This window comes from Sminthopsis crassicaudata, chromosome 2 (assembly GCF_048593235.1).
Source record: "Sminthopsis crassicaudata isolate SCR6 chromosome 2, ASM4859323v1, whole genome shotgun sequence".
NCBI lineage: Eukaryota > Metazoa > Chordata > Mammalia > Dasyuromorphia > Dasyuridae > Sminthopsis > Sminthopsis crassicaudata.
Genome location: NC_133618.1, coordinates 312,368,227 through 312,393,284, shown reverse-complemented (window position 1 = coordinate 312,393,284; position 25,058 = coordinate 312,368,227). Strand labels below are relative to the sequence as shown.

At 39.1% G+C, this 25,058-nt stretch overlaps 1 protein-coding gene across 2 annotated transcripts in view; it reads left to right on the top strand.

Annotated features, from left to right (window-relative positions):
* IFT43 (intraflagellar transport 43) overlaps positions 1-23,942 on the top strand; it is a 117,057-nt gene extending 93,115 nt beyond the window's left edge. For both annotated transcript variants that reach the window (XM_074289950.1, XM_074289951.1), the window contains exons 6-9: positions 21,367-21,439; positions 21,715-21,790; positions 22,402-22,464; positions 23,494-23,942. In XM_074289950.1, coding sequence (XP_074146051.1) covers positions 21,367-21,439; positions 21,715-21,790; positions 22,402-22,464; positions 23,494-23,613 — 332 coding nt within the window. In that variant the 3' untranslated portion in view covers positions 23,614-23,942. The remainder of the gene's footprint in view (positions 1-21,366; positions 21,440-21,714; positions 21,791-22,401; positions 22,465-23,493) is intronic.
* Positions 23,943-25,058: the final 1,116 nt, after the last annotated feature.

Here is a 25,058-nt window from a genome sequence, read left to right as displayed (position 1 = left end):
TCCAAGTTCTTGGGGTGTAATTCATCATAACTAGGAGACTTGAATTCACTTATTGTAGTTAGGTGATGTCCTTCTTATCCATATTTTGGTCTAATTCTTTGAAGTGAAAGTTAATAAAATAATAACAATCATATGCTTTAAGATTTGCAAAGCACTTTACAAATATTATCTAATTTGATCTTCATAAAAGCCCGGGGAGGGAAGTATTGTTTTCATCTCCATTTTTCAGATGAGGCCAACTGAGGCAAACAGGGTTAAATAACTTGCCCAAGTCACACAACTAGTATCTGAGGCTGAATTTGAATCTAGTTCTTCCTGACTCCAAATCCTGCACCTTCCATTGCACTACCTAGCTGCAATGGGATTAGGCTGTATATTTGTATATTAAGCCATACTTTTGTTCTTGTGCCCCTGTTTTTTAGATGGAAATAATATTGGTTCTTCTCAGTGGCAATTTTTACTTTTTTTTTAAGAGCCTTTCACTTCTGAGAGTATTTGTAGCAAATATCCTTTAGTTCATTTACTTAATTGTTTTGAAGCCATTGACTCTGGTTTCCTGAGTCTGAAGCCTTGTCTACCTACATATTAAGGCTTGATGGTGAAGGAAGGCTCAGAGCAGGGGCCAGGCCATTTGACCCCAGGGCAGAAAGGAATTGCTGAGGAAAGACTGAAGTTCCAGTGTTATGGACCAGAATCCTCAGTCAATTAGGCTCTTCCTTTCTACATATCTTTTCTTTTCTATCAAATCTATAAAAATTATTTGTGGATAATGTATTCTTATGCCTGTGGCAATTGGTGCATACCATGAGAATTCTATTCAAAGGAGAGCCATTTCTTAACAAGTTACAGGTCTTCAGTTTCAGGAGAACTGAAAAGAGCCTCACTGGACCTGTGTGAATTGAAATGTGGATGCTGATGAGTGTGCATGGATTATCAAGGCCCAAAGGATCATTCAGGGTGCTAGGAACATGGGAAATTAAGGTGGCAGTTCCCCCAACAGAAAATTTCCCCTGAAACGTATGACTGGAAATTGACTGGCCTCAGAAAGACATGAGAAAGAGGTACTGGAGGGATCCCATGAAATAAGGTTTTGGGCCAACAGGATCAGGTCAGGTGGATGCTATCATGAGGCTATCAGTGGAACTGATAGAGGTTATCATGACACTGTTACTGAAACTAGCTTCATAGTAACTCCAAAGAAAATTAAAAGTGATGGAAGTAGTACACTAACCACAGAACTTCAGAGTTAGTCCAGTCAGTAGCTGAGCACGAAGGCCTTCTCAACATTCCCAACAAGTGGTTCTCCTGATCCTCTCCAAGGTCTCTAGTCATGTGGGGCTCACACTCTCCTGAAGTACCCATTCTATTTTTTGATTTATTCTAATGACAAGTAGGTTTTTCTTTATTTTGAATTCAAATCTGCCAATTACTTATACTCATTGCTCTGAGTTTTCACTGTTATTAAAAAAATGTAAAAAACAAAACAAAACAAAACAAAATCATGCACATTAATTTTGGAGTTGGAGATCTTGGATCCATTATTCACCACCTTTGTCACTGTGGACAATTCATTTATGCTTTTTGGATCTTTTCTATAAATCGGACAATCCAGACTAAATGAGTTCCGAGGTCCCTAATTTTTCTTTAATCTTATGATACTAAGTCGGTTCACTCTTTCTCATGACAGCCTTTAGAATACTTTAAGACTTTCCTCTGATTCCTCTTTTTACCAGATTAAATCTCTCCAAACCCATCATTCAACCTTTGTATGATATACTCTCCTGGCTAGTGTATTATGGAAGCATCTACCTGTGAACACAGTTTTGAAAATGTGACACCTAGAATATTGTCTTCCAGTGGTCCTCTAGCTAGGGCAGGCAGTATGGGGGAGCTCTGATCCTTCTTGTTCTGTGCACTGTTGCAGTGTGTTTCCATGCATGGCACATGGTCACAAGGCTGGCCTTTTTGAACCTAAGGGTTTAAGCCCTGCCTTTGATGCATACTCACCATGTGACCCTGGGCAAGTCATGGTATCTCATTATATCCCAAGTCCCTTTTTTTTTTTTTTTTTTTTTTGCTTTTTTTTTTTTTTGCTGAGGCAGTTGGGATTAGTGACTTGCCCAGGGTCACACAGCCGGAAAATGTTAAGTATCGGAGATCAGATTTGAACTCAGGTCCTTCTGACTTCAGGGCTGGTGCTCTATCCACTGTGCCACCTAGCTGCCCTTCCAGGTCACTCTTTAAGACTATAAGTTATTGATAGATTCCTAGCCTACATCAGCGCTTCCCCATTAGAAGTCCTCTACATGAATGAAATCATAGGCCTGTATTTAGAAAAAAAGAATTTGTACTATTTCTTAATGTTATGTCACTCTTTTGACTGTCACTGAGTCCTCTAAAATCTTCATCTTTTTCCTATGAACTATTGTCTTCCTATATGTCACCTATTTTTTGTTTATTCATTTGACTTTTTGAACCCAAGTATAGAATTACATATTTTTCCCAATTTAATTTCATCTCATTTATCTTATTATTCTTGCTTGTTGAGTTCTTTTTGGATACTAAGTCTTCCATGTTGTAAGTTAATTACATTTCTCAATTTCATGTTATTCACAAATTGGATTTTTATGGTTTTCCTTTTTGTTATTATGAACTTGGAAAATATCAATGAACATGAATAATATAATAAAAGCAAAAGAAGAGTACATAAGAAGCTATGACTCTGACCAATGTACAGGTTGATTTTCTTGTGTGTATCTATTTAAAATTAAACATAATGATTATGATAATTGTCCTGTTCATCTATATTCTTTTCTGAATTTCTATCTGCTCTGCTCAGTGTATTTTTAAATAATTCCTTTTGGGGTTCTTTTCTTTTTCTTCCTTTTTTGTTTTTTGTTTTTTGGTATCACTATCTACAGCTCCAATTTTCTTTCTCACCAAAACCAAATAAAATATTTCTTCTTTTAGCAAGTATAGCAATGCAAAATAAATCCACATATTATCTGTATCTAAAGATGTGTGTCTTATTCTGAACCTTTGATCTGTACAGTTTTGCCAGAAAATCTGAGTCATCATCGGTCTTCTGAGTTGTGATTGGTTATTGTGTTGATCATAGTTCTTTAGTCTTTCAGCAGTATTCTCTCTTACTTTCCTTGTAGTTATTGTTTACATTATTCTGGTTTTGCTTTCTTCACTCTGTATCATTCATACAAATGTTCCAGGTTTCTCTGAATCCATTCTTTTATTATTTCATATGGTACTATAATATTCATATTATATAATTTGTTCAACTATCCCCAATATATAGACTTTATTAACATTTCTTTGCTACTAAAAAAACTGCAGCTATAAATATGTGTATCTATTGGTCCTTTGACTTTTTGATATCTTTTGGGTATAAGCAGGGATATAATGGTAAATACTTCACAACTATGACACTTACATTTAATCTACATTATTAATCTTTTCTCTATCACTTTCTTAATCTAGACAATTAACAAAACAACAAACCAAGCTTTGATTTGCCAGTTTCCAAGATAAAAATGCTCATGTAATAAATTTAACTGCTCTCTCAAGTTGGTATGAGCTGGCTCTACCACACCCCTGGACAAGCCTAATAGCAGTGTTTCTTAAGTCAAGCATTATGCATAGATAGACAAATGAGACTTTGGAACTAATGTGCTGAAAAAGCAAGCTGTGTTCTCATACATTGTGCCTCTTTTTAGTTTTCACTTAATATTTTTAAAACCTTGAAGGTGACTTTGACTTTTTTTGTGATCACTTTCTCCTAGCTTATACTCTTCCTCTTTTGTCCCCCTCTTCTTTTTATCTGTCACTATTGAGTTTAATGTATCTTAGTACTAAACTCTGTCCATTAACTGTCAGAGAAGAATGAAGTCATGAGAAATTACTTTCCTGTCCTTTCCTAAATTTTTGTATACTCATATTCTTGTGAAACCTGTTTATATGAAATAGTAATTTTCCCCCTGTCCTCATTTTCCCTTAGTATGTTTCTTTTTCTCTTTTTTTATTCTTTTTTTCTTAAAACCAACAAAATAGAACAAATCTATACCTAAGTCCTGTGTTTCTCATCTTTATCTCCCTCTGTGGCCCTTGAAAACAGGATTCTGAAGCAACATTTGTCTCTTCTCCTATTAGGATGTGAAGTCTTTATCATCATTCACCTCCTTCCAGTTGTTCAAATATATTTATTTTTCTAGGTATCTCTTGACTGGCTTTGTTTCCATTCCAAAATTTCCATTCATATTTGGTATTTGAAAATCTCCTACTTTATTAAAAGTATTAAAGTTCCCCTGGAAGATTATATTCAATTTTGCAGAGTAAGTTACTTTTGGTTGGAAGCCATTAATCTTTTGACTTTTGTAATATAATTTCCTGAAATTTTATTTTCTTTATGTAGTTGCTGCTGAGTCTTGTATGAGGTTGATTATGGTCCTTTGCTTCCTGAATTTTTCCTTCTTGTCTTCTTTCAATAAGAATTTCTAACTGTTTGTAAGTATTTTTACATGACTTGGAAACTCTGGATCTTGGCTCTGACATTACTGGATATTTTCAGTGCGAGGTTTCTTTCAAGAAGTGGAATTTTTTTTTCTTTTCACTTGCCCTTTGGTTCTAATAGATTTGGGCAGTTTTATTTTAAGGGTTCTTAAAGTATATTATCCAAGTTTTATTTGGTCAAGATTTTCAAGGGATCTAATATTCTTTAATTATCTCTTCTAAACCTGTTTTCCAAGTCAGCTATTTTTGATAGTAGACATATGGTATTTCTTATCTTTTTTCAATCTATTCACATTTTTCTAATATTTCTTGTTATCTTATAGTTAGAGTCCTCTTTGCTCCAGAGTCTGTTTTACAGAGAGTCCATTGTTTTGTTAAGATTTTCTATGTTCTGTTCCAAGTTATGTATTCTCTTTTAATTTCCCCCCCTGAAGTCTAACTTAATTTATAATTTCATTTCTTATTTCTTAGTCCATTACTTCTAGTCTCTCCTGTAGTCATTTTGGGCAATCCATCTTTTTTTCTCTGAAGCTTTGCATATGGTTAGTTATAGTGGGTGACTCTGTTCTTCTAGATTTTTCAAATGTCATCTCAGATACTAACTATATGACCTTGCATGAGTCACTTAATCCTGATAGCCTCAAAAAGCAAAACAAAACAAAACAAAACTCACCCCAAAGTCTTAAAGTCATATTGACATCTATGTTAGAAAGAAAAATGAATTCATTACATATCAACCCTTAATGAACAAGATGCCTAAAGAATTCAGGTCCAGCTTCAGCCATTTAACTAGCTCTGTAATCCAACTTCTCTGTATCTCAGTTTCCTCATATGTAAAATGGGAATAATAAGAGTATCTATCTTCTAGATTGATGTAAGAACCAAATTAAGAAGCAAATAAGTTAACATATGTTAACTGCTTTACAAATCTTCAAGAGCTATGTAAATTCTAGCAATTATCATTTTTTAAGGTGTCCCAAAAATTGGGTATAACATATGAAGACAGGCCATGCAAATCCTAGAGAAGCTATAAACTGTCTATCAAATACTAGGTATACCATCAGAGAATGAAAGAAAAAAAAATGAAAGAAGCAGTGGAGAAAAGGAGATTGAGAATAACCTTACTCTGTGAAGATTTATATAATATAAACTGAAATATCTATATACATATATATGTGTACATACACATATATTAAGGACTTGTGATTTTGTTGCTATAGAAGCTATGTTTATCACAAAGGACTTATAACTGATCATTTTAGAGAGTAGTTTGTGGTGATTAAATGTTATATAATAGGTTTTATGTATTAGACACAGAATTTGAACCCTAATTTACCAGATGCCAAGCCCAGCATTCATTCTACTCAACTTTTTATTCCATGTTTCTTCTGTGACCTGATGTAATCATACTTTATTTATCTTGGTATTTCCTAAGCATGTAATTTTACATTACATGCTTTGCATTTTATAAATATTGAGTGAGAAGTTGAGAATGATGTTCAGGCTGGAAACTGAGCTTTGAAAAAAGCTGGAGATTCTATAAACCAGAGGTGAGGAAGAAGTGAATTCTAGGATTGGGGACAACCTCCTCAAAGCCAGAATCAGGAGATGTCATATGATTTATATGAAATATCAGACAGTCTGATTTGGCCGGAACTTGGAATGAGACAAAGAAAGTAATGTAGAATAGCCCCCAAGAGGTAGATTGAAACCTCAAAATATAGGTGGCAAAGGACCTTAGAAATCCAGAAGAGGCCTTCATATTTTATCCTAGCACAGAGGTCTTGACTTGTTTATATTATGAATTGTCTTTGTCAGTTTGGCAATACCTTCCCAGAATAATGTTTTTAAATGCATTAAATAAAAATCTATAGGTTAAAAAAGAAATCTATTATGTTTAAATGAATGTATAAAAGAATATTCTAAATACTTATATATAAATTATAAATAATAAAATTATAAAAGAATAGGTAACTTTAAAAAAAAGAAAAGAAAAGAAACAAGTTCACAGTCCCCAGGTTAAGAACTCCTAAAAGCAAGAGGAAGAAATGAATGGAGCTTTAGGAGCTAGGGAATGCTATAGTTGGAACTATATATAAGAACAGCATTTTGGCTACAGTGAGAGGATGCATTAGAGGAGGGAGGCTGGAGCTTGGAAGACCAATCAAAAACCTGTGAAAAGTGAGAGGTGATGAGGGCAGGCAGAAAGGTGATAATTGTGTGTATAGATAGTGGAAGACATTTGGGAGATATATAGGAAAGACAGAAAGAACAAGACTTGGATGTGGTGAATTGTAGGGAAGAGTTGAGAAGGACTTTGAAACTGTTAACCTGAGTAAATTAAAGGTTGGCAGACCTTCCATAGAAAGAAAGATATTTGGAAAAGCGGATGGTTTGGAGTGGTAAAAAGATTGAGTTTTATTTTGGGCCTGTCAAATGTGAGATGGCCCAAAACAGAAAGAATGAAGAGGCAATTGGTGAGGTTCAGGACTGGGGTAAAGAAAAGATACTGAGATTAGGAGATCTAAGAGTCATTTCATAGAGGTGATGGTTGAACCCATAGTAGCTAGTTAGAGAGAGTCAGAGAGAGACAGAGACAGAGACACAAACAGAGAGACAGACAGACAGAGAGAGACAGAGAAGCAGATAGAGAGAGACAGAGAAGCAGATAGAGAGAAAAGAGGGAGGGAGGGAGGGGGAGAGAGAGAGAGAGAGAGAGAGAGAGAGAGAGAGAGAGAGAGAGAGAGAGAGAGAGAGAGAGAGAGAGAGAGAGAGAGACAGAGACAGAGAGACAGAGACAGAGAGAGAGAGACAGAGAGAGACAGAGACACAAACAGAGAGACAGACAGACAGAGAGAGACAGAGAAGCAGATAGAGAGAGACAGAGAAGCAGATAGAGAGAAAAGAGGGAGGGAGGGAGGGGGGGGAGAGAGAGAGAGAGAGAGAGAGAGAGAGAGAGAGAGAGAGAGAGAGAGAGAGAGAGAGAGAGAGAGAGAGAGAATAATGATAGAAGACCTTCCACATTCATGGGAAGCCCTTTGTGCTACTATTGATACCTCACTGACAGTGACAGTTATCTATGAATCGACTTTCTTTGTAAGGAATTTTCCCCTCATGCTAATTCATTCAAGTAATCTGCTTGCGTTTCCTTCCCCCTTATGAAGAGATGAATAGGAAAATTGAAACCTGGTTTGGAGTCTTGAGAATGCTCACTCATTACTAAAAGATATCATTGCTTGGAGCGTGTGTGTGTGTGTGTGTGTGTGTGTGTGTGTGTGTGTGTGTGTGTGTGTTTTAATTGGGAGCAGGTTGTGTTAACCTTCCTCCAGGAGCATGAAAAAGGGAAGCACTGTCAGCATTCTGTCATGCTGAAGTCCATTTGGAAGAAAGTGATAAATTACAAATTGCCTAACATTAGCACTTGATGAAAGTAAAAGAGTTAAATCTTTCTGAGATCATTACAGAGATCAAGTTATTTATTCTATACCAGCTCTGGTTCTGGTCCAGTTGAATGTGGAGGACAGAATAAGGACAATATGGGGCTAAACCTACTTAGTTCTGCCTGATTCTGTATCTGTCTCCATGTTCTTGCTACTGTCCCATCTGGTGGAAGCCCATGTAAAGGGAATACTCGGATTGATTGCATATATCACATAAAGAGAAGCCCTGATTGCTCACGAGTTTCTGGTATGGAGAACAGTTTCCTGGGGAAACAACACAGTACCTAGGCATTTAATGATTTGTCTAGAAAGGAGTTGGGGTTCAGAGTTGTAAACATGCCTCTTTCTAATAACAATTGTGTGGGGTCATACTGTGTTTTGCAGTAAAGAAAGAAGCAGAAGAAAGATAAGTGATATTTGAGGGGTGCTTAGAATGGGCTATGGGTAAGACCAAAAAAGAGAGCCATGACCTGGAATTGGTGGCAAATATTATCATCGTTAATAGATAATATTCCATTATCTTTTAGTTTGAATTTTGCAAGTGTATTCTTCCATCTACCAGGAATTTAGATATCACTGAGATTAGATGGGAAGAGACAGGCACATTTGTGCATCTAGAGTTGCCTCTGTCTATTAAATCACCTCACACTATGGTTTAGGACGTAACTTACAGTTGCCCTTGGTTAGAAAAGTCTTTTCAATGAGACGCAACATACATGGAGATTAGTTTGTAAGGAGTGTCTCTCCACTTCAGAAATTAAAACCTGTACTTGGCAAAACACTAGGGAATAAGCAGTATTACCCACAATTTCTTATGCTGGGTAAGGGATGAACTGAGTGTGGCCAGATAGGTTTCTTCCATCTTTGAATTTCACTTGCTTTTTACAAATGCACATATATGTACTACATGCATGTATATATGCATATATACATACATATACATATCTATATATACACAAGCCAAGGGATTCATATTGGGAATATGATTGCTGAGTCCATAAGTGTAGTTGACGGACTGGGTTTACCTAAAAGACCCTTTAAGAAAAAGCTCTTGAAAGATGATTACAGAATTGAGACACCATCATTTAAAACTGCCTCAGGCAAACTCCTTTGAAAATTGCAGCAGTGGAGGGACAGAGAAAGAACCACAGAGCTCTTGATTGTTGCGCAGTTCCCTCAGGACCCGTTCTCCCCCTCCCCCTCTGTTTCTCATCTGATATGAGAGAGAGCAGCAGTAAGACTCCTCATCTATCTTATGAAAATCCGATTCGGGATGGCTGTGATCAAAACCGGCTGACTGTCACCAGCAGTGGCCTTGTGCAGAGGGAACTTCTCAGAAGCATTCTGTATGTGGGGATGTCACGGGTTGCACCGATCAAAGGCAAATTTTTTTTTTAATAAATATATATAAGGAAAAAAATACAAAACCTAAGGATTTAGCATAAAAGAAATGTAGTTTGTCTTGTTTTTTTTTTTTTTTTCAATGTAACATGAAGAGGATGAAATAGAATCAGATATGCTTGGGTCTCTAACATACTTCCACAGGAGGTTCTGAGAAGGCTCTTTCTCTGTTACATTAATGCCATATCACTTCTCTCTGGCCTTATTGAAGAGCATTCTCCCATTGCTATTTCTTCTGACCAACATTACCCCTTTCTACACACACAGGGCCACACGCACCATTTCTCATATCTTCAGTTCCTTTATCCCTATTTGTCTTTAGTGTATCTTCAGAGAAAAAAATATATATATATAATAAAACAAGAAGTTGATACTAATGAAAAATCTGAGAGATTATGTTCTTGTAGAACTGTTTTCTACAGTTGTTAGTTGGTGTTCATTTTCATCAATCATTGTTAGCATGAATTTCTTCAATAAAGTTAAGTATCAGCATTCCCTTAATGTCACAGAGGTCACTCTTAGGAGCAGCATTGATCAATTCTTTGACCCTCTGTCTTAGATGGATGGTTAAAACTCCTGCCATCTGGGTTTCCTAATTCAGCAAAACTTCACTAGATCTTTCATCACTCCAAATTTTGATTAGTTTGGGAAGATCATTCCTGTTAAATTAACCTTAATGTTGATTCTGACAGAATTTTTAGTGACTGAATGTGTAACTAGGAATGAATAGAGTAGGGGTGAATGTCGTCCATATATGGTCATTGTGATCAACCCCCAGTCTCCAGCATTAGTAGTTTAATATTTTGTGCTATTACCTTCTCAGAAAATCTCTACTCTGTGCCAGGGGATCTCACAAATCCCAAATCGAATGGACCAGAGTCTCACTTAACTCAGAAACCTAACCCAACTAAAAAGCCCCTTCTCCAATCTATTTTTAGGTGAGGGAGTTTGTCACAGCTTGAAGTGCATGCTCGAATTAGCCACTTATTTTGATCTTTCTCTGCCCATCTATGATCTTTGTCTTTCCTCTAACAGTAATAATAAAAACACTGTTTGGCATTTTAATATATAGAAGACCTTCAGTGTACCTTCCACTGGTGGTTAGCCACCCTCATTGTGGTGGTATGTCCTAGAATTTCTCTTATATTTCATGATCACTGGCCCTAGGGGACCTGTGAGCCCAGCCTCTCCAGCAACCTTCTCAATGAATTTTATGACCCACCTTATACTTTCTCTTCTCAGTTTTCTAAGGTCCTATTGTTGTGCCTGCCCTGCCCCAGTGGGGGCTTCCTAGTCCTCTCTCCCTTTGTTAGTGATGGGCAAGCTGGAATCAACTATAATCAATTGAAATCACTAGGGATGTGCCTTCATAAAATGGACTTGCCAGGTGCCCAGAGAGCTGTTTTTGCACACACATCCTCCACCTTGTTCTCTGATTCAGCGATTGCACCGGGGACTGTGTCAGGCTTCCAAGAGACCTCGAGCTTGTTTTTCTGTTCCACAGGGTCTGCCTCTTTCCCTTGTTCCTTCAGGTTTTTGAAGCCTGTTGCCTATCATTTTCCACTTTTCTTTCTTTCTTTTTTTTTAATTTTCCATTTTTCAACTTAGGAAAAAAATTATTTATACGATTGAGATCCACTAATTAAAGCCATTTTCTGGTATTTGGTTACTGGAGTGTTTGATGTCTTTCTGACAAGACCATGAAATGCATGGAGTGTCCACAGGGACGGAATTTGCTGAACACGGCTCTTTGTAAATGAGGGGACACAGTGTCGCAGCAGCTCATGAATATGAAACGCCCATGATGCTACCTCAGTGGACTTGGGAACACAGATGAATCCTGTCATGTGCTAAATGAGACCAATTTCTTTCACTTAACTTCATCTTCAATCAGACCTTCTTCCATTTGGCTGTTTAAAATTCCCCATACGTGATGCGGAAGGTAACAGCATTCAGTAAAACAAAGTTTTGTAGCAGCAGAGAAAAATTATAATGATCGTTGGTTTGAAGTTATCTTCTCCTTCTCCAATAATAGAAGTTATTTCCTTTTGTTTTTCAGCTATGGGGGCTCTTCCAATTTCATCCTATTGATAACTATTGACTTGTGAGGCAGAGTTAGTCAGGTATCCAACTTTATCAAACCTTTTTGGGGTGGCCCTAAGCATTATTTCTAAATCCTACTCTTTTTTTTATGAAAAATTTCTAGCATTTAATAATAAACCTTTGGTTTATTGTGTATGAACAAACCAGTAGAAAGATGCTTGGATATGGTATGGACTATCAGCTTGCTTTATCATTCAAAAAGAAATTAGATATGATCAGATAAAATATATGTCTATGGGAAGATTTTTCCTAATGGTCAGAGCTTAGTAAAGCAAGTGATAGAGAAGTTTTTTCTGTGCTCATACTTTCACTGAGGCTACAACTCAGCTAAAACTCACGGAGGGAAACACAGATCCCTAAGTGATCAGAGATGGGCCTGTTATCTACTCTTACCCTTTGGTAAAGAATCAGGATGAAGAATAGAAAAGAAAAAGCTCTCAAATAGCCCTCTCTGACCAAACAAATAATGGTATCCACACATCCTACAAGGAAATTTCATTCTGAAACTGCTAACCACAATCAGTCAACAAAAGAGGCAAACCTGGAGGGACATAGTATAATAAGCCAGATCCTCTCCTGAAAGACATTTACCTGGGCTGTGGCTTAGAAGCCAGACAAAAATGTAGCTTTTGGTTGGTTTTTTTCCTTGCAAAATGACTTAGGTTTTCTCTCCATAATAGATTACACAGAGAATTCTCAATGTGTGTTCCTTGCAAACTTGCTAATGGCTTGAGGATATCTCTTTCTGTTTCACCAATACCAAAAGACAAGTGAATCTTTAATTCAGGACATCACAAAATATATCACATAGCAGTCATTGCAAGCCAATTTGGAAAGGAAAATTAAGAGTCATTAAAAAAACTACAATTAACATTTCAATTTCATAAGCTAGAATGACTTCTGGAACTTTGCAGAGTATTACTTTACTGTAATGATAATGTAATATAAATATAACATCATATAATAATTGACATGAATGGCAGCCCACCATCTTTTAAGACCCACCATCATCTTCTCTTGGGCATTTAATTGGCATGACCTGCAGATCTATGTCACACTGTGTCAGAAAGAAAACAAGGTAATGCTTCCTAACATCTACAGACTACCTTTCTTGATAAACTTACCCCATTTGAAGAGTCTAGTCCTTTAATTTGATTCTTAACAATTATTTTAGCCTTGTACTTTGCCCCTTTGAAATACAAAATTCTATGCCTCTAATTTCAAAACTGTGCAAGGTACATCAGAGATACAAGAGAAAGAGTAGAGAAAGGTGAGTCAGAATCAATCGAGCATGCACACAGACCTGGGTGTGAGAGGATCAGAATCCTCAAGCTGAAATTACCCCTTAGAGGTCCTAAGATGATAGATTTGGACCTGGAAAGGATTGTAGAGATCATCTGGTCCAATCTGAGCAGAGATCCCTGCTAAGCCACGTCATAAACAAAGCCCTGAACCTGTGGAGTCAGGAGACCTGAATTCAAATATAGCTTTAGACACTTACTAAATGTCTGATTTTTACCTCACCTGGCAGGTAAGTTAATGTTTATCTGCCTCAGTTTCTTAATCTGTAAAGTGAGGTTAATAATAGCATTCTTCTAACAAGGCTGTTATAAGGAAGAAATCAGATAATATTTTTAGAAGGCTCATAGATACAGTTTAGAAGTGGTTCATAGATACAGTTCTGGACCTGGAGTCATTTATTTCACACCTGGCCTCAGACATTTACCAGCTGTGTAGCCCTGAGCAAATTATTAAACCTCTGTTTGCCTCAGTTTCCTTGATTGTACCATTGGGAATAATAATAGCACAGGGTTGTGAGGACAGTACCTTGCATAGAATAGACACTATATAAATGCTTATTCTGTTTAACTTTATAAAATCTTAAAGTGCTATATAAATGCTAACATTAGTATCACTTTCCCAATAAGCAAACATCCTACCAATTGTCTCAATAGCTACTTATTCAGGAAGATTAATATTGTATTATTATGTATCATAATACAGGCCAGGAGTGTCCAGCAAGAATAAAAACAGGTCTACTAAAATGTTGTCTATGTTCTATCACAGTTTCATTTATTTTGTTAAGTATTTCTCAGTTGCATGAAGCTAGGTAACATTGCCCTCTGTTATAGACATCCCTGTTAAGCTGCATAGAAGATTCTGACCTACATTAGTAGATGGAGTTCCCTATGCTAGTATAATCACAAGTTTAGTCTTTTTCCTACCAGGTATTGCAAAGCATCCCACTTATAGAGGATGCCTGGGAGAACTCTGTGTACAAATGATGCAAGGGAAAGGGAAAAGGGGGAGTCAGGAATAGCACAAAGCATTCCTGCTTCATGCATTGGGCTAAAGCATGGGCTACCTAGGGGACCACTGGGGAACTTTCTTCTTGGCAACCAAAATGTCATCCCTCATAGGGCAATACATTACTCAGCATAAGATCCGTGTCCAGGGCGGGGGTGCTAAAGGAAAAAAAGAGTCAAAAGGTCTAAATTGAAATGCTAGTGCTGAGCCTTTGCCATGGTATCTTATTTTCTTAGATATGGTATGGAAAGGATAAAGCTAGCTTCTCATATTAGGTTTTGAGAAACAAATTATCTAGCAATTAAAGCCAAGGTAATTCTAATAGAAGAAGATTTCCAGAAAGCATCCATAGAGAGCTCTTGCTTCTCTCTTTTAAAGAATGCTACTTAAGAAACGTTTGGGAACAGGTACATATACACTGAAATTGAAATGATGCAAAGAATATTAAAATGACCTCTGCATGAAAACAGCATGCAAATGCTTGAAGCATTTCATGTTTTTGTAATATTGTTAGCTTTTTATATGCACATATTACATCCTCTCAAGTAGACTATAAGTGTCTCAAGGTCAAGGATTATTTCTTAGCTGTTTGTAGAGCCCTAATAGACCCTTGCCCATAGTAGGTGCTCATTAAATATTGGTCAGTGGGTGGTTTTTAGGCATTCCCCCTCTGAGAATGGGTTTACTACCCCCTACTGGCTGTGTATGTTGCAGATACAGCAGCAAAATAAGGGGGGAAAGTCTGTAAATTAGCTAAAAAGAATGAAGAATGAATATTTGTATTCAAGGAGCACTGCTTAGGGAATTTGGACAAGGAGAATGACAATGTTTGGACAATGTCGTAAGAGATGACACGAAGTACTAATGTCAGAATTCTGGCCAGTTTTCAGTTCCAAGAGTGCTGTTCATACCTTCCTCCCCCAAAACAGTTCACTTGCAGACTGGATTCCTCTTCCTCTTCTGCCCTAACATGTTATATTTTGAAGAGACTGGGAAACAAGGAAATGAAAGGAAATCAAGCTTTTTCCTCCTCTTCCAGAGGTAGCTCTGTGCCAGTCCACGCTGCTTTCCTAACAGTATCTCTACTCCATAGACTATTTGGGAATCTTCCTGAGTGAAGGATGCTCTCTATGTAAATCCATCATTATCAAATCATTAATCTGAATTCTGTGCTTATGGCATCACAATCTGTGACCACAGGAGGAGGGGGGGGGGGAATGGAGGCTGGCAGCCACAAAGAACAAAGACAAGGAAAAAGAAAAGCCATCGTAGCTAAAGGAAAATGGCAATTTAGCTCAAAGAATTGGGAGTCATTTTTGTTAATTGCAACCAAGGGGCTTTCTTTGTTAATTGTCTTTATATTTAAGGTATATCCCTCTGTGGCTGTTGAGATCACCTGGGCACCTTCTGCTCTATGGGTCCAAGTTTAATAAGGCATAGTAAATGAAGCTGCGCCCTTCAGCCACTGAAACACCCCCCTCCCGAAAGGGCCCACAGCCTGGTATCACCCAAAAATAATAGGGAGGGGTCTTTAGGCACTCCCTAAATAATAAGGAATGGAGATTTTGGATGGGAAGTTGGGGAGGCCACCCTTGGCACTGAGGGATGTTTCATTAAAGATAAGGACAGAACCTGCAATTCAAATGGTGTAAGGCAGTATCAGGTGAGGAGACTGCCAACTCAAGTCTTCCTCTTCTTCTCTTCATTTTATATCCATAGTTGCCTATGATACTCAGAGATTAAGTGGTTTGCCCAGAGTTATACAGAAAGTGTATATAGTTTAGCCAGCTAGGTGGTACAGTAGGCTAGAGTCCTGAGCTGGAATCAGGAAGACCTGAGTATTCAAATCTGGACTTAGATCCTTATTAGATGCGTCTCTGTGGGCAAGTCACTTTGATGGCTGTTTACCTCAGTTTCCTCATGTGTAAAATGGGGGCACTTATAGCACCCACCTCCCAGGGTTGTTGTAAAGATCAAAGGAGATAATAAAAGTACTTACTTAGTACAGTTCCTGGCACATACATAGAAGCACTATATAAAGGTTGTCGTTAGTAGTCAGGTGGCACTGTAGAACACTGTGCTCCGAATCAGGAATATCTCAGTTCAAATCTGGCCTCAAAACACTGGCTGACATTCTGGAGAATGATTTGGAGCTAGGCTCAGAGTTATCAAACTGTGCATAACCTTTGATCCAGCAGTGTTACTCCTGGGCTTATATCCCAAAGAGATCTTAAAGGAGGGAAAGGGGCCTGTATGTGCAAGAATGTTTGTGGCAGCCTTCTTTGTAATGGCCAGAAACTGGAAACTGAGTGAATGCCCATCAACTGGAGAATGGCTGAGTAAATTGTGGTATATGAATGTTATGGAATATTATTGTTCTGTAAGAAATGACCAACAGGATGAATATAGAGAGGCTTGGAGAGACTTACATCAACTGATGCTGAGTGAGATGAGCAGGACGAGGAGATTATCGTACATAGCAACAATAAGACTATACAATGATCAGTTCTGATGGATGTGGCCCTCTCCAACAATGAGATGAACCAAATCTGTTCCAATAGAGCAGTAATGAACTCAGCTACACCCAGTGAAGGAACTCTGGGAGATGACTATGAACCACTACATAGAATTCCCAATCCCTCTATTTTTGTCTACCTGCATTTCGGATTTCCTTCACAGGCTAATTGTACACTGTTTCAAAGTCTGATTCTTTTTGTACAGCAAAACAACTGTTTGGACGTGTGTGTGTGTGTGTGTGTGTGTGTGTGTGTGTGTGTGTGTATATATATATATATATATATGTATGTATTATTTAACTTACCCTTTAACATATTTAACATGTATTGGTAAACCTGCCATCTGGGGAGGAAGGTAAGGAGGGGAAAATGGAACAAAAGGCTTGGCAATTGTCAATGCTGAAAAATTACCCATGCATATATCTTGTAAATAAAAAGCTATATTTAAAAAATGAAAAAAAAAAACCAGCTGAGTGATTCTGGGAAAATTATTTGGCCTCTGTCTGCCTCAACTTCCTTATCTGTAAAATAGGCCAAGAATAGCACCCATCTCCCAGGTTTGTTGTAAAGCCTTTAGCAAAAATGCCTGGCACATAGTAAGTTCTTAATGAATGAATACTTCTGCCCTGCCCTTCCCCCTTTTAGGTGGAAGGATGCCTTCTTCACTGACTCAAGACACTCTCTTGAAAGTTGCTCTGACTGAAAAAATCCATTATCTTGTGGCCTTTCTAATAACATTTGTAGCAATAACTGACATTTATCATTTTAAAATGTGCATAACATTTTACAAATATTATCTTATTTGGCCCTTAAAATAACCCTGGGAAGTATCCTTTTTACAGATGAGGAAGCTGAGGCAGACAGTGACTTTCCCAGGGTCACACAATAAATGTCTGACATTGGAGTTGAACTCACATGCTCCTAATTCCAGGACCAGCAGACTCTCTACTTAAGCTTAACTAGATTGGTTCCAGGCATATAGCCATATGTATATAGCTGGTCACTGGGCCTGTACCTTGTATTTTGTGTAATGGTGGGTCTTGTCAGGTCGCTTTCAAGGAATCCAGGCCTTCTTCCACACTGAAGCCTTTGAGGAAGACTTTAGTTAACAATAAGACACTTCTAGTGGTGTGATCTGGAGAAGCCATTCACTGTTTGCCTTAGTTTTCTCATCTGTAAAGTGAACTGGAGAAGAAAATAGCAAACTGGGCAGCTAGGTGGCACAGTGGAGAGAGTACCAGCCCTGAATTCAGGAGGACCCGAGTTCAAATCTGGTCTCAGACACTTAACACTTCCTAGCTGTGTGACCCTGGGCAAGTCACTTAACCCCAGCCTCAGGAAAAAAAAACTAGCAAACCATTCTAGTATCTCTGCCAAGAAAACCCTGAAGGGGGGGGTCACAACTAAAAATGACTAAACAACAAAGAATATTACATGTCTTTACATTACATTTCATTACATGTCATTACATCTGTCAGAGTTGTCTATTTTTTTTTTTTTAATTTTAAAATGCTAAATAACACCCTTTGGGTCTCAAATAACATTGGCAGCAAATAACTGTCAGTAACATTCTGGGTCAGTTTCTGGAGGTGCCGGGTCATCATTTAGCATAGGTGATTGTATAACAGTCCTCATATGTAGCTTCCTTTTCTGGACCCTTAATTCTAAGTATCTCTTCCTTTGTATACATACGACTTGTGAACCAGAAATAGCATATTTTTTAGGTTCTTTGAAGTTTGCCTGAGTTGAAAATGGCTTCATAGCCACCTGTTCCACCGGGAGCCGGGGAGTTGGATTGTCCAGCTCTGCTGAGATTGCTCAAGCTGTCACCGCACCAGAACGCTCCAGCTTGTCTCGGCCTTGCTGTCATTGCAGGCTCTGTCCCACTCAGGCAGTTTGCTGGGTTCTGCTGGGCACCAGGCAGCCAATTAGAGAGAAATCCCACTGTGTGGCCAGCCCACCAGTGTAGCTCCGAATGGCCCCTTTGCCAAGGCCCGAGCCGACCTCTGATCTGTCACAGATGGGCTAGCATTGCACTCTTTCTGCACATTTGGAGGAGGAGGGCAGACATGAAGATGGGAGCCTGCAGAGGGACAAAGTGGACATTGGGTGGAAGTTCTGCTCCTTAGAGCTGTGAGAAGCTGTACAGAGTTGACAGGATAGACCCTAAAATTGAAGAGTTGTAGAGGGAGAATGAAGTTTCAGAAAACCCTGTCCTGAGCCCCAGACTCAGCAGGTAGGATTGACTTTCCATCTCCTGAATATTCATCTCAGGCTGCAGCAGTACAGTCTGGGAGTACTAAACAACAGCTTACTGGCTCCTTCCAAAAATGGCTTATTACCCATGGAGTATAGAGTAGCCTCTTCATTACTATGGTACCTGAGCAAGACAGTCCTGTTGGCTCTAAGGACAGTGCTGCCCTCAAAGTCTGTTGTGGCTACTGGAGAGTCATAAAAACAGAATTTGCACCTAGCTCTTGATGCTCATGCCTTATACACAGCAAATCAGTTTGTTTGTTTTTTTAAACACTTTAGTCTGACTGTACAAACGGTCATTCCTCATTCTCAGTCAGATAAAGGATATTGCATGATCATTGAAAAACAATTTTGCTCCTCCTAAATGTAGGTCATTGTATACATAGCTTAATTATTTTGTAACTGCTATATATTCATATTTTTAATGTCCCTATTAGTCTTTATTTTAATTTTATATTTTGTTTACCTCATTTTCCATGCTTTATTTTCTCTCTTCTCTCCTCTTTCTCTTTCCTCTATCTTTCTCTCTCTTTTCTCTCTCTCTTTCTCTCTCTCTCTTCTCTCTATAACTGTCTTCTCTCTCTAACTCTCTTCTCTCTCTCTCTCTCTTCTCTCTCTCTCCTCTCTCTCTTCTCTCTCTCTCTCCTCTCTCTCTTCTCTCTCTCTCTTTTTAACTCTCTCTCTCTCTCTGTCTCTCTCTCTCTGTCTCTCTCTCTCTCTCTGTTTCTCTGTCTCTCTCCCTCCTTCCCTTCTCTCCTATTCTCTCTGACTCTCTCTGTGTCTGTCTCTGTGTCCCTATCTTTTTCTCTGTCTTTGTCTCTTTTTCCTCTCTCTCTGACTTTGTCTATCTGTCTCTCTTTATCTCTCTCTCTGTCTGTCTCTATGCCTGTCTGTCTGTCTTTTTATCCCTTTCTCTCTCTCTCTCTCTCTCTCTCTCTCTCTCTCTCTCTCTCTCTCTCTCTCTCTCTCTCTCTCTCTCTCTCTCTCTCTCTCTCTGACTCTGTGTCTCTCCCTGTCTCTGTCTCTCTTTCTCTGCCTCTCCCTCCCTCCCTTAGCTCTGACATACCACAATTGGGAGTAGTAATAGACACCAGATTTGGAACTGACATTTGTGTGTTCCAGCTAAGCTTGATTAGAACAATCTCAAAGTCTAAATAATGAATAGTCTGAAAATGTCTTCCAGATGCTCCTGGAATGATTATATTCTTTTTTAAATAAAGCTGAATTCAGCTTATAGAAAGAACCTAAGAGGAAGGGTACCTTGCTTGATCATGTCAACTAATCTCTTCTCTGGTTAGTTATTTCTCTGTTTCATTGCATACAATAAAAGCTTGATGTAGTTGAATTTCACTAGTGGTCATTTTCTCTCCCTCTCTCCCTCTTTCTATCTCTGAGTCTCTGTCCATTTTTCTGTCTTTTTGCCTATCTCTATCTCTGCCTATCTGTCTGTTTTGGTTTCTCTGTAGATCTCCCTCTGTCTCTTTCTCCATCTCTCAGTTTCTATCCATCTCTGTTTCTCTCTCCACCTCTCTGCATGTCTCTGTCCCTTCTACCATCTGTCGGTCTTTGTCTATGTGTGGCATGTGTGTATGTCTCATGTGAAGGGAAAAAACTGCTCTTGAACATTCAGCACCCTCCACCTGAGGAAGAAGAGGCACCTCTTGGAGCATTAGGACATCCTAGCTAGATGATGACCTGGACTGTAAGCAATAGTCAGAGACTTCTATGGATCTGCTTTCTTTAGTGTTGATATTTCTTCCACAACTGCAGATAGACCCTTCCATACCTTCTCCTCCCATGCTGCTTCTTCATACAATAGCAATTGGTAGCATTTCTATAGCACTTTTTATTTATTTTTTTTAGATTGATAAAAGAGGTTTATTATGGGGTTTGGAAGTAAAGTTAAAATCTAGTTAATAAAAAGTGAAGGGAGAGATAAAAGGGCACCAGAAATAGGATTCCATTAGACAGAGATCCTTGGCATGCCAGGAGTAAGGCTGCCATGTTAGGAACCTCTGCCTCTATAGCACTTTTTAAAGTTTGCAAAATGCTTTTCTGCATTAAAGCCTCATTTGTAAGCCTGTTTTGAATCTTACCACAATCCTGAGAGATTAGTGCTGTTACTATTTTTGTTTGTTCAGATGAGAAAACTGAGGCCTCTGAGAGGAGGGAAGTGACTTGCTTAAGCATACAGCTGGGAAGTGGCTGAAGCCAGAATTGAATTCAGGGCTTCCTGACTCCTAGCCTAGTGTTCTCTCTACTCTGCCACCTCTCTGCCTCCCTTTACATAGTCTTCCATAGAGAATGTAGGCAACCCTAGATATCTTCATTTGGGCCAGGACAGTCGAGTAGTACTCAAGCAGTTCAACCATCCCTTTCTCATTGCATAATCCACCTGCTTCGCTTTATGATTCCTCACTTTTTGGATGACATCTTCAATGATCCTTCCGGAGTTTAATTTGTTATTGGCAGCACATCATATCTCTCCATTAACCTTGGAGTCCCTCACAGTTCTGATTTCTGAAGATTTGGAGATTGGAGTACTTCAGAGTGCACAATGAGATGGTATCAGTTAGGAGAATATTAGTGTTAATGTCTGTGTCGGATGTCCCATTAGGGATGCTAAGAAAGCCACAATAAAAGGCTGACATGTTTGATAGTTTCATCAATCCTAGGTTGTTTGTTATGACTAATGCAAAAAATGGCATGATGTTTCCTGAGGCCCTCAAATCCCAGCTGGAGCCCTTATAACCAGGAAAGGGGAATCAGTGCCAGGAATCCTTTTCACATCTCATCATAACTACGTTTGTCTCATCCCGTAGATATTCCAGTAATACCAGATTTAGAAGAGGTACAGGAAGAAGACTTTGTTCTGAAGGTGGCTGCCCCTCCCAGGTAAGAGAAGTGAGGTTGGATACTGAGCTAGAAATATAAAGGAACAAGATGAATTGTCCATTTTCCCAATTATTTGCCATTTGCAAATGGAGACCTTGGTTCCTTGAGAGAATATTGGTCTCAGATATTTCCAGAAATGGGGTTCATCCCTCAGATTTTTATTTTGTTGTATCTGAATGTGCGCATCTTGTCTTTGGTGTTAAGAGAGTGCCCTTGGCTGGTAGAACAGTGGCTTTCCATGAACTGGTCTTGATATTCTCGTTATTCTTCAACAGCATCCAAGTAAACCGTGTGATGACTTATCGTGACTTAGACAATGACCTGATGAAGTACGCTGCCTTCCAGACACTAGTGAGTAGGATGGTTTCTTCCCATATGTTATTTGACAAAAAAAAAAAAAAAACAAAAAACAAACAAACAAACAAAAAAACACAGCTTTGTATCAATTGTCTCTGTTCCTTGAATGACTGGATGGAACAAACATTTTTTTCCCACCACTGCTGCCATCCTGTATGACAGTAGAAGTTCTCTAGTGTCCATGACCCAAATTCCATCCTCTTGGGTCACATCCTTATAACGTTCTATCCATCTAAGTCCTATGGTCCTTACATTTTACCAGACACCAGCATATCTTGCCCTGTGAACCTTTGGCAGTACAACTCTGCCCTATAGGTAGAGTGTCCATTCTATCCTCATGAAGTTAGTCCTTCCTCGCTCTAATCTGGGATACTCTTATCAACTTTCCCCTAACAGTGTCTACTGCATGGAATATTAAGGTGTTTCCTCCATTTCACAGGGCATATAGTCAGCCCATAGCTCTACTCTTTTGTGGGAGATTTTTCTAGCACTGGATTGGGGAGTAAACTGTTTATAACATCAAATTTTCAGGTATTGAGTTTGACTCTTGCCATTTTGCAAAAATTGGCTAATAAGGCAGTTGAATTTTTTTTTTCTATTCACAGGATGGAGAGATTGATCTAAAACTTCTCACCAAAGTCCTTGCTCCAGAGCATGAAGTTCGAGAGGTATAGAGATAATGGTAGCACAGGAATTGATAGGATGCCTTTTTTCCTGAACAGCTTAGGACATTTAGAGGCATTTATACCCAGCGATCCTTGAGACATCCAGTGAGGTTCCTAAGTGCCCAATATACCCATTTATGGAATTGCAGAGAAGCTATTACCAGTTTGAGTCCAAATGATCTAACCAAATGATTATTCATCCTGGAAAGTATTAATACTTAATAAGTGCTTGGTCAGTTTCAAGAACCCTATGCCTACCCCTTTTAAAATATTTTCTAGTCTCTAAGTCTACACTCCTTGACCTTGGTTTTAAGGATGACCCTGAAGGATGGACTTTTAAGATATGCATTGTGCTTAGGTCTGTTTAGTAATCAGGAACCTTTCCAAAGAGAACAAGACTTGAGAAAAGGGGGAGTTGGAAGGGGTGAGGTGAAAAGGGCTGAAGAATGAAAGTTAGTTGGAATTTCTTAGAATTCAGATAGAAAACATTGGTCCAAATTTTTTTTGACCTTGTGGCATTTAGCACCCCTTCCAACTGATATTTCTTCATTCATAGTCCTCAAAAGCTCTTGTTTTATGTTGCTAGAATACCCCATACCAGGAAGCATAGTAATATAGAATATTTTCTCCTTAGTGCTAAATGGAGGCAAGCTTCTTCAGGGTCCAGGACATAAATAGTGGAGAGTGTGCTGCCAGTGATGGTTGGGGGACTTTGACTGAGCTTTGTAGGGGGTGGAGGGAGGTCCTTAGGAACTAACTCATCATTATCCAGCTCTAAATTGTATGTATGTTAATAAGCCTGAACCCTATAAAGCCACTTGCCTGACATGAGGATTAAAAATGGCATTGCCTCATCCAAGTGCCCCCTCCTCCCTGCTCTGTGCTCCGACAGCTGGTTAGATGCCTTCGGTTCCAGCCACCATCCCAGCTTGCCCTGGTGCAGGCTCGGCTGCTGGTTCATGGGCATGAGAGGTTGGTTGAGATGGAAGGTGGAGGGGCTCTTGTCTCACCTGGTGGTGCCCCTCTTGGCAGGATGACGTCAGCTGGGACTGGGATCACCTCTACACCGAAGTGTCTTCAGAGCTTCTCACCGAGTGGGATCTTGGACAGTCAGAGAAAGAAGAGCCCGTTGGGCAGCCCAAGCACACCTGAACCCTTGGCCGGACTATAGCCCATTTCACCCCTGTACATAATAATCACTGTTTTTTTTTCGGACAAAATGCCTGAAACTAAAGAAAGTCGAATGCTGGCAGGAGCCCAGATTTTTATATCGAATATTTTGTGATACGAATATTTATGTGTGCTCTGAGGGAAACATTAGACCACAAATGAAATGTTCGTGGGGTTAGGGACAAGGTGGGAACTGCCCCAGATACAACCCTGAACAGAGCATTCTACTACTCAGTTGATGATGTTGGCAAAGACATTGTTACCAGTAGGGCTCAATTAATGCAAATAATAAATCCTTGGAAATGGTCTCATATTTGAATTGGTACTTTTCAAAGTTACAGTTATGTAAAATGTGGTCTTTGGTTACATCCCAATGGAAATATGCAGTTCAAATTTAAATAATGTAACCACTTCTGGGGAGTCATGGGTAAAGCCAGATGTGCTCTTGCTTTTTTGAATTCTCTAACCTCCCCACTGGGAAGAGGAAGCCCTGAGTTTGGATCCTGCTACATATAAAAACTGTGTGACTCTGGGACTTTACCTCTCTTTGCCTCAGTTTCCATAAAGTAAGGGGATGGAGGGGCAGGGATTGCAATTAATGGCTCTAACATCCCCACCCATTCTAAATGTATGACCCTGTGATCCTTAGGAAAAGACAACTTAAGTGGCATTTATATCAGTGACTGATTTTTGCTTCTCTAGCATGGAAACCAGTTGTCCCATGGACCCCAGAATGGATCCTTCTTAGCACTTTTATCCAGTAATCCTAACATGCTTTCCCCTGATTTATCGTTTGACATCAGCCAGAAAGATTCGTTCATCCATTCAGACGTAAGTCGGTAAACATGATTAAATGCCTAGGATGTCTAAGGTCCCGTCTTATCCCTTCTCTTTTCCTCCTCATGCCTTCCATGAAAAATTGAACCTTCCCACTCCTCACCTGCAGAGACCCTTAACCTTTCAGAAAGGTCACACTTCCTTCTCTCACCCTTGCTAGCCACCCAGAACCACAAGCCTGCTCTCCGAAAGTGAGCCAAAATCTAGAGCTGAATCTAAGCTCTTTCTCTGAAGAGAAAGCTCTTTAATTTTTTTTTAAATCTATTTCCCACTGAGGCAGCTCATCTGAGTCTGCCTGCCTCTTGGAGATGCCGCTTAGAACAGACCCGTGCAACCCAGCAACCAGCTAACGGGGCTCAGCTCCTCGGCCAGAGGGAAGGCTGGGCACTTCTCTCCTCCCGCCTGGAAAGCCCTTCATTAAAATTCAGAAAAACAAAGAGGATCCGCACATCAAAAACCCACTGGGGGGTTATTTTTGTGTTACCACAGTGCCCTTCCCCTGGTGAGGCGTGCATTTCTGGTTCAGGAAAAAGAAGATGCTTTTACGTTAATTATAAACTCAGGGATTTAGAGGCTTTGGGGTCCCCTTT